Source organism: Vespa mandarinia, chromosome 1 (assembly GCF_050613455.1).
Source record: "Vespa mandarinia isolate Hongniang chromosome 1, ASM5061345v1, whole genome shotgun sequence".
In the NCBI taxonomy this organism is placed as follows: Eukaryota; Metazoa; Arthropoda; class Insecta; order Hymenoptera; family Vespidae; genus Vespa; species Vespa mandarinia.
The window spans coordinates 14,130,001-14,140,205 of record NC_140810.1 but is presented as its reverse complement, the minus strand read 5'-3'; the positions used below and the strand labels follow the sequence as shown (position 1 = coordinate 14,140,205).

The 10,205-nt window shown below is 32.9% G+C and overlaps 2 protein-coding genes across 5 annotated transcripts in view; one reads left to right on the top strand and one right to left on the bottom strand.

The window, feature by feature from the left end:
* Positions 1-527: 527 nt before the first annotated feature.
* LOC118447753 (nucleolar protein 9) lies at positions 528-6,133 on the top strand. 2 transcript variants are annotated; one of them, XM_085662795.1, is made up of 2 exons: positions 528-4,510; positions 4,615-6,133. In XM_085662795.1, the coding sequence occupies exon 1, from the start codon at positions 938-940 to the stop codon at positions 2,759-2,761; it is 1,824 nt and encodes a 607-aa protein (XP_085518921.1). In that variant the 5' UTR covers positions 528-937; the 3' UTR covers positions 2,762-4,510; positions 4,615-6,133. The 2 variants fall into 2 exon arrangements, with proteins under 2 accessions (XP_085518921.1, XP_085518914.1); XM_085662788.1 differs by having other exon boundaries at positions 528-4,514.
* The window catches only part of nvy (CBFA2/RUNX1 partner transcriptional co-repressor nervy), a 29,007-nt gene continuing 22,987 nt past the window's right edge, over positions 4,186-10,205 (bottom strand). For all 3 annotated transcript variants that reach the window (XM_035880072.2, XM_035880073.2, XM_035880075.2), the window contains 4 exons: positions 8,593-8,864; positions 4,933-5,588; positions 4,568-4,866; positions 4,186-4,449 (listed from right to left, as the gene is read on the bottom strand). In XM_035880072.2, the coding sequence (XP_035735965.2) occupies positions 4,186-4,449; positions 4,568-4,866; positions 4,933-5,588; positions 8,593-8,864 (1,491 nt within the window). The remainder of the gene's footprint in view (positions 4,450-4,567; positions 4,867-4,932; positions 5,589-8,592; positions 8,865-10,205) is intronic.

The following is a 10,205-nucleotide window of genomic DNA, read 5'->3' as shown; positions in this document are numbered from 1 at the left end:
TGTCTTTCTTCCGTTTTGGTCAAAGAAGGAAAAACTTTCTCACGTTAACGCGTTATTACGTCCACTACAGAGTTTTCTCTTTCTTAGCTAGCGTAGATAAGCGTGTAAAGATTATTATCGTAGATTTTAAGAGATAAACACGGGAGTTGTCGATTCGGCATCATTTTCTCTGTCAATTTTTTTTTATGTAGGTTTGTTCCGAACGTGTAAAATAATGATTTACATAGTGTTATACAAATAAATGAAAGGTGATTTAATGATATATATATAGAGAGAGATATACAATATATATACATGTATAAACGATACATTTTGTCTGCCCGGCTGTCTACTGCTGTGTCATTACATATGTATATGTATATATGCGTTTGTTGACCTTTTATCGAATACCGTTGTTCCATTCTGTTGTCTGACGAAGTACCGTCGAGATTGCCGCGCCTCTTTGGTTGCATACTTATAAGATACTTATATGCAAAGCATATTATTTTTTTAACTACGTTTATTAGCAAGGAGTGCACGTCAATATATGGGAACGAGGTCAGTGAGAGTCACGGAACTGATTTTAGTTTTTTGCAATGCAAAAATCAATTTTTTTAGATTTCACTTTTCTTTTCCTCACAGGTAAAAAATGTGTCGATAATAATCTGATATATATTATTTTTTAGTCAACATTATAAATATTTTGTCGTGGAAAATGTTTACTTTTTTTTTTTTTTTTTTTTTTTTTTTTTGTAATTCAAATCCTGCGTTAGCACTAGATGGCGCTTGTCGTGCTAATAGTAGATGGCGCTTGTCGTGTTAGTACTAGAGGGCACTAGTAACATTCAAGTTATCACGCTTATCAAACAGTGCGTATTATTCGTGATTGAAGTTGTTGAATAAATTAGGTTATAGAAAATTTCTTTTCTACGAGAGAATTTTATAAAATTTATTAACGATGTCAGATATTCGTGCATATGATGACAGATGTAAAAAGCGAAAAAAGAAACGTTCTAATATGCAAATGGCGAAAAAGTTTGCTCGTCAAAGAAATCACGGAACGGATCTTGATACCGAAACGTATCAGTATATGGTTCGTATTTTGGAGTTAATGCGTGAAGATTTTCCGAGCGTTGAAGAAAAATTAATGTTCATTAATAACGTGTATGAACAATCTGTTGGTCACGAGATTGAATATTCAAAAAATCAAGTTGGTTCAAGAGTCTTGGAATCACTTTTGAAATATGCGAGCCTAGAAGCAATTCAGAGGTTTACGGATGCTCTCAGTTCTTCAATGAGACCAATAAGTAGTGACAGATTTGCTAGTCATGTTTTGGAGAAAATAATTGTAGTCTGTGCAGACAGAGGAAACAAATCCAAAAATATATTGGAAACATCAAAGTCAAAAGAAACTGAAAATGTACAGGATATCGTTATAGATATAAAAGAATCCGAAGTGAAATCATACAATGATATAGTTATAAAATTGAGTAAATATTTGATAAATAATTTAGAAGAATTTGTTTGGGATACATATGCTAATCATCTCTTAAGAACTGTAGTAGAATGTCTTGGTGGATTAATAGATACAAGCGATGGACAGAATAGAACGAAACAAATGTTACATAGTATAGAAAGACGAGAGATTATACAAGAATATAAAGATTTTTTAATCGAGGCATGTAACAGATTATATAATTGGCCACAGTTTCTTGAGTTTGGCAGAGATGAATTAACCTCAGGATTGTTACAAAGTATTTTATATTCCTTAAAAGATATAGATAAGAAGTTAACAAAATCTTTCATTAAGAAGATCACAAAGGAATGTTTTAGTTCTGAAGATAATGGAAAATTATCGAATATTTTTGATTGTGAAAGTTCTATAAGACTTTTAGAAGCTTGTCTTGCGATAGCGAAATCCAAATCCTTCGACCACATTTATGAAGAGTATTTTAAGGGCAACTTAAAAAGTTTGTGTATAACACAGGGTACTATCTTTAGTGTACAAAAATTATTAGATCATTGTGAATCTAAAGAAACTTTTGAAAAAATATTTGAAGAAATTGAAGTTCTTTTCTCAGATATCTTACAAGCAGGCTGTACAGGAGTTTTAGTAAGTGTAGCTAATGCATCGAAGAGATTGCAAACAAAACAGGGTGCATATGTAACTATGATTATTAAGATACTTGGGTGTGATACGTTAGAAGAAAAACAATATCAAATTATAAAATGTATTTATACATTGAAGAAACAAAATGAATTGGAATCTTTGAAGGAAGAAGATCAAACTGAATTGTCTATCCATTTGCATGGAAGTTTGATCGTACAAGCTGTGCTTAACTTCAATAAACCTATAAAAATTGTTAATTCCTTATTGGCTCTAAACAATGAGCAATTATTAAATTTGATAAGTAATCCAAAAGGTAGTCGTATTGTAGATGCTTTTATGGATAGTAAATATATTGGTGAAAAAAGCAGAGAAAAACTTGCTAAGAAATTACAAGGGTGCTGGACCCAATTAGCTCAAAGCACTCATGGATCTAGATGTTTAGACAAAATATGGATTTGGTCGCATCAAAAGCAAAGAATGTTTATCATGGAAGAATTAGCAGCTGCAGGAGAAATTTTACGTGCCAGTAAATCAGGAAAAATTATATCGAGTAAATTGAATGTACCTTTATTTGTCAGAAATAAAAAGGATTGGACCGAATCGCAAGGAAAAGAGGAAAAAATGAAGGCTCTTTTCGCTGATATAATAAAAAAGCCTATTACGCAAAACTAGTATTCCAAAATAAAATTTTGATAAAAAAAAATGTAAATGATTCATTTTTGTCATATATTATGTATATTATATATGTTTGTATATACAATATACATACACACATACGTATTAAAGAAACGTTTAATTAGACAAATTAATTCGCATCTTCTTTTTTATTGTGACATAGAATAATTATATATATATACATATACATATATATATATATATATATATTTGACGTGTTATTTCATAAATACATTTCATAAAATTCATCGTACGTTCCTGCAATGCAATGTGCCCAGAAGGAATTACAATAAATCGTTATCTAAGTTCGAGGAAAATTTTCTAATATGTATAACCAATAAAATCGTCTCCTCGCAACCACGCATGACTAGACTTTAAGATACACAATTAATTATAATTCGATTGATCGAAGTAAGAATTTTTTGTTACATCTGTCATTACAATCGTTAAGTCTATCAATTGACTAGGGTAAAATCGATGTAAGCCGTTTGTTGTGTACGCTCGTTAAAAGCGATCAAATCCTATCGCATGTTGGATCTTACTGTTAGATTACAATTGCATCTCGATGGAATATTAAAAGAGAGAGAAAGAGAAATAGATATAGAGACAGACAGAGAGAAAGAGCAATATGGCGAATAAATAAAAGAATGCGAGATAGTAATATATTGAAAGATTTCATATAGGAAAAAACACCGATCTTTGGTACAAAGAATATCTTACGATTTTGTCAAATAGAATTTGATCTTTAGATGTAAATGATCTTTGTTTGATACGTAAGACAATGTGTTTGATCACTACGGATATTGGGAAATTGATAATTGTCATTGAATAGAAGAACCTTTACACCAATTTTTCGTACCAAGTGCATGCACATTCAAGGTGAATTGTTGACTATGAATTAGCAACACAGATGAACAATGGTACAAGCCTAGGACGCTCATCATACCCAACAAACGTCATACGTATTCGGATACGTTCACACATTTCTATTACATTTCATTAATGTGATATTTACAAGAACTATACAAGGATCATTCTTTTTTCCAGTTGATCGTCATAAAAAAAATGATCTTACAAAACGAATCACAACTTACTCGATTACTCAACATTTTCAATATAATTTTCCTTCGATATACAACATAAAAACAATAACAAATTTGTCTAATGACAAGAACAAATCGTTACGATAATAAAATGCATCCTTGTATAAATCGTATTTTAAACAATCCATACTTCGAGATTAATCAACAAAATTCTTTAAAAAGGAAAAAGGAAAGAAAAATATGAAAGCGAGTTGAAAGTATAATAGAGTCGATAATTAAGTAAGAAGTTTCTGAGTCTTCTGTGAGGAAACATCAGCGTGGATCAAAATAGATCGGTCTGGCTAATCGTAATGGAACGTGACTCTTTCCTTCATGTCGTCACTTCCCTTTGGAGATGGTATTTGCTGTGGCCGACACGGTTGAACCTTCCGCGTCGTTGATATTTCCAGTGACGTTAGCTGTACCGATTCTAGGCGGACTACGCGAAGATGATCTTCGAGGTTCTCGTGGTAAAGGATTATTGCACGTTGCATGATGACCACCAGCCTCCCAATCGCGATGTTGACAAAAGGAACCGCAATATCTTGCGATCCCACATCCACCGCATGTTTCTAATGCTGGTCTGCCACAATTCCAACAATTCTGCGAAGATAATTAGTTTGATTCATTGGTTTTCTCCAATTTTGCGTTGATAATAAAATGTGTGTGTATGTATATATATATATATTTTTTTTTTTGTAAGTATAAAATATGTACATACTGATCCTATTATATTAGTCAAATGTGTATCCTTGTCATCTTCGGTAGTGGACGGTGCCGAATTAGAAGTAGTTGTAGGTGTTGGAGCAGTTCTACCACTGGTCTCTACCACGTTGGGACTTCCGTGAACCCTAACGAATGAAGCTTGACGGACACCAACGTGACTTCTTTGAGATAGTGGTAAGTCTAAAAGTCTGTGTACTCTCAGACGTTCGCTCGCTCTCGACTCGGCAACCGCTACTGCAACTGCTCTTTGAACTTCAGCAACAGCTGCTCTTTTTACTTCTAACACGGCTTCTTCTAGAAATTATAGAAATAACGTTAGCTTTGAGTAATGTAATCATCGATGAATTTTTTGAAAATTACCTGCTCTTCTTTTCACCTCAGCAACCCTATCCTCAGTAGCTCTGATTGTTTGAGCAACAATTTCTCCAGACAAACGTTTCAAGCTACCATCTCTATCACCCGTTGAAGATTCTACTTGAGCACCATTGGTTGAAGGATTATTGGTAGTAGTGTTGTTGGCATTACCATTCTGTGCGACTACATTTGGCGGTGGTATAGGTGTTGCAGCAGGACTGGAACAACCTCGTCTTTGAAGGATAGCCAAAGCTCTCTTCGTCTTTTCTACCATGCCAAGAATACAGTTCAACATCACATGAATGTTCTTCCATTCGTCGTCGAGGCTAGAACCGTTTTGAACGTGACTCAGCTGCTGTTGCTGTTGGGACAAATGATGGGGGGCCGAGAAAGCATTTATCTGATTAATTTGAACTAGGCTTGGTGGAATTGGACTAGGCCCGTGGCCATGTCCGTGTGCGTGGCCTTGAATGGATCCACCCGCTGCGTGAAGCGGATGATACCAACAATAGGATGATGAATTTTCCGTTTGCTGTTGTTGCTGATGTTGTTGTTGTTGTTGTTGTTGTTGTTGTTGTTGTTGTTGGTGATGGGCACCCCATGGATTAGGCCTTTTTCCGTAAACAGGTATATCCTCGAGTAGGGTACCGTTTTCATAGTACCTGTAAATAAAATTAATGGCTAAACAATACACTTTTGATAAATTCTTCAGTTGACTTTATTAGAATTTGTAATAATAAAATATAATGTATTTGTCCAATACGATATCCCTATTGAACTTTATATACGTTACATGTGTGGTTTGCCTTCTAAAAATATATCCTACGTTAAATGCGTCTAGTGGAAAATACATCCACCAAACCGTCCACGTACTTATTCGAAAGCATATGTGCCATGTAATGTGTATATCGTAAAACATGCGTGCAATATGGTATGCATCAAAGAAACATGTGCATAAAACAGTCCTGCGGCCGTATGTTATGTGTATGTGTATGTGTATTAAGATGCATGCGTCCAAAGCGACATGTGTTCCGAAATCCGTATAATCTATCTGTTTTACATTAAAAAGAAAAAAAAAAAAAGAAAATTTCTGGATCTTTCGAACAATTTTAATTATATGCATCACACACTTGCTTATTGATTTTCATTGCTGTTATATAATAGATCGATAAAAATTGTAATAGTAATAAAAACAATTGTTATAGAATATCAGCTTTCAAAAGTGTCGAGTCATACTCGATACATTGGAATACTTATCAAGAAGATTGATGTTGAGTCAGATTCGACATAACAGTTCAAAGTGTTAAATGTATTTTGAATAGCAAGATTGTGGTCCACAATCGTGCAATTTCAAAGTAGTTAGCTGCTACGTTAGATGGATACGTGTGAGGTATAGTTGGGAACCAAAGACAGCTGGTCTTCGTACAGTTCAACGAATAGGCATCGAAGACTGATCTTGGGAGCATGTATTAGTCCGGAATATGCCAATAGGTACTCGAGGCAAGTTCCCTTGCTCCAACGTTAGCAGGTCGAACTGAGCCAAAGAGGGTAGATAGTATGAGATCTAGAGAGAAGAGGGGGGGAGAGAAGAGGGTGACGTTCACGAAAGGTGGTACTCCGATGATATATGGAAACGTCACCAACAGACATATCGAGAGGACGCCAGCCAGGGTGGCATTGCCAGCGTGCACACCACGTTTTGTCGCCTTCGAATTCGCTTCGTCGCCCCTCAGCAGCCTGTTCGCGTGAGTATCCGTGTCCTCACCGGAAGCAACCACCCTTCCTTCCACCTCTTGGCCATCGAACTCTGATCTCTCTCAGCACTATCTTTCCTTCTCTTTCTATTTCAACTCCTTCCCCTAAGCAACTCACCACCACTGGAGGATGGTTTCTCTCTCTTTCTCTCTCTCTCTCTCTCTCTCTCTTTCTCTCTCTCTCTCTCTGTACTCTTCGATCCTCAACCCCTTTCAAGGAACACGATGCTTAATCGAACACCTGCTTCGATGAGCCACGTTGCGACGAACGAGGGCTTCCTTCCCCTACTGTGTTACGAATTACGTGCAGACGGAGCTCAGTATAATTGATTAAGCAAGCTTATTAATTATTTATCATCAAAAATAGAACGGATTATTCACGTTGATTCGGCTAATTTTAAGTTTTATGAATTATAATTTTTCTTTTAGTTTATCCTTGATTAAATTATGATATAAATATTTCTCTACTGTTTATATCTCATGTATTTATGTATATATATATTTATACTTCGAAAGTTATTTTTTTCGATAATTTATTTCTCATAGGAAATAGAAGAAATTATTCTTATTAATTATACTAATTTTTATCTTTTTTCGCTACAATTATTTTTTTTATTTTATTTTCGACTAATTCTAATTAGATATTTTTTTTGCTTTTGATATATCATATATTCGTATATATACACATATATAATACTTTGAAAAGTAATTTTTGAATAAAACTTTCCAAGTAATTTTTTATTTGTTTATTAATTGAATATGAAACTGTCATGTCAGAGGTGACCTCATAATGCAAAGGGTTGATTTTTGTCTCGTAAAGCATGATCAAAAAGATACATATATAAGAAGAGTTTTCATTTTTAATTTAATTCGTGGAAGAAGTTGATTTCTTTTGAAAGAGATTTAGAGACGACACATTCGGATGTCGTTTCTCACATCAACGCCAAGGTCAGAATCCAAAAGTGTACTCTCGCTTGGTCGCTTATGAGGGTGAGCTTTAGGGCTCATTCCCTATAAATATCGACTCGCGAGAATCGCAGGCTCCCGGCCAAGATTTTTCTAAAACGCCAGATCGTTTGTGGCTTGGCAAATATACTACGCACGCGTGTACACGCAGGTGCGTGGAGTCAGTTATTGCATGAATTATCGTTATGGACGTGGACGAAGACAGGTTAGCTATCTTTTCTCGTTGCAGTTAATTTAACAGATTAATTTAAATGTTCCTCGATATTTCAACATCTATCCTCATATATCATCTTAGATTTTCAAGTAAATTTTTTTTTATACATTATAAATTGACTCATAAATAAATTATAAGTGTAATATATTTGTTAATTATAATTTATGATTTTTTGAATAATTTTTTTATATCATTTTATTATAATAAATTTTTTTACTTATAACTGTATTTATAATAAAATTTAAATTTAATTAAAAATATTGAGTATCTCTCGATATTTCACTATCTTTTTTATATTATCTTAGATTTTCAAATGGATTTTTCATATATTGTGGATTGAGTCATAAGTAAGTTATAATTGAGAAAATAATTGTAATAAATATATGATACTTTGTAATCAAAATTCTTTGTCTTTTGCATATCTATTTTATCTTAAATATAACACAAGTTATATTGTAACAGATTGTGTAATACACATACACAACACACATAAACTCAAGTTACAGCTTTACAACTTTTAATTTGAAACTTTCAATTTAAAAAAAAAATACAACTTCATCCATTTTATTTATGAATCAATCAAACAATTTTTAAAAACAAATTTTTTGTTCAAGAATCTCTACGAGAAAGTTCCGACATTTATTTTTTTCTTTTTTCGAAATCTTTTTATCAGAGATTATCGTTCGTAAGAAAAAGACGAAGGGGTGATATAAGTAAAACATGTTTACTTACGGGGTGTCTGAAGCACGACGTTTCGGTGCATGAGAGGAGCCAGAGTAATGGTGCAAAGCATTCGTGGTATTGTTCGCGTGTTGAATGGCGCCGACATTCGGATTAGAGCTAGAACGCATCGAATAATACGCGGGACACTGGTTACCGGCGTTTCCACTTCCAAGACCGCTGCTACCATGTTCTCCAAAAATTTCTACGGATTCGCCCGACGGTACCAATCCGACCGCTTCCAAAATCGCTGTTTCGTTATTTCGAAGGAATTGTGCACATGTCTGCAAAAAAAAGAATACCTTTTTGATTTTTTAACGTAAAATTCGTTATTCTTTTATTTCTCAGTAATTTTTTTATCCATTTAAATCTCGGTAATTCAATTTAATTTTTCACTTTCAAAAATAAATTATTAAATCTGAAATTCATATCATGACTTATATTCATATAATTGTATTATATTAAGTACAAGTGAAAATGAAAATTTTTGGATGATATTAAAAATCGATTACTCTTTTTCGAGATTTTTTAGATTAATTTGTTTTTTTTTTTTTTTTTTTTTCTTTTTTTTTAGATCATGGAACTATAAGACTAGGAACTTTTCTATAATCTGAAGAAAATTAATCTAAAATGTCTCAAAAAAGAGTCATTGATTTTTTTAAAATCACCTAGAAACTTTTAACTCACTTTATACAGCTTGTACTAGTATAACTATAATATATTAAATACAAATTAAATTACGATAATTAAACTATAGATAGATACTACAAGCATATCTTATATTTCATAAACATCAAATTTCAGATATAAACTAACAATAAATTTTTTAATAAAGAAATAATACAAAATATAGATATTTTAGTGTGTAATTTCAAATTAACATATTATAAAGAATTAATTTTTCAATGATAAGTATAAAAAAAAAAAAAACACGACAGTCGACAAAAATTATAATTTTAATAATTGTATTGTTTAATTAAAATAATTAAAACAAATTTATTAATTAAAATTAAAAAATTGTTTACATCCATTATTTTTACAAGTTTGATATCTACTTAAGTTGTTAAAAATTTGATAGTTCGCAGAAACATTCGTGACATTTACAAGTAAAATAAGTAGTAATAAAGGAAGATTAGTCTCGTGCAATTAAGATTGGCTAAGCCGTTAAAGTTTCAAAGTACCAGCAATTACAATCAGTTTCGATTTTTAATATTCGTTCGACGTGTTCTTTATCGCCAACACTTCGCGTCTCCTACGTCGAAACTTCCCGTACAATTCCTTTATTCCCAACGTCTTTCCTCTACTCTCAATACTGGAATCGGTCTGCCAGGCTGGGATTTATCGCTTCTAATTCAATATCAGCAACCGTCCCTCTTTTCTCCTTTCTCTTTTCTTCTTTTTCAAATTGCTCGACGCAGTCCGTAATTAACGATCATCGATCTGCATTTCTCTGAGAATTTTTCAACTTGAATTTTCTTATCTAATGACGACCGAGACGCACAACTTTTTATTACCTTTTATAATTTATTACCTTTTATAATCTCTTGAATTATCGATCTTTTTATTTAATGTCAGCGTAGACGAATATTTTATCAGTTTCAAGTAAGTTTATTTAGAATTGGATG

Bases quoted from the DNA above. Each gene is read 5' to 3' on its own strand.
- LOC118447753 (XM_085662795.1), top strand. From the start codon at position 938: ATGTCAGATATTCGTGCATATGATGACAGATGTAAAAAGCGAAAAAAG.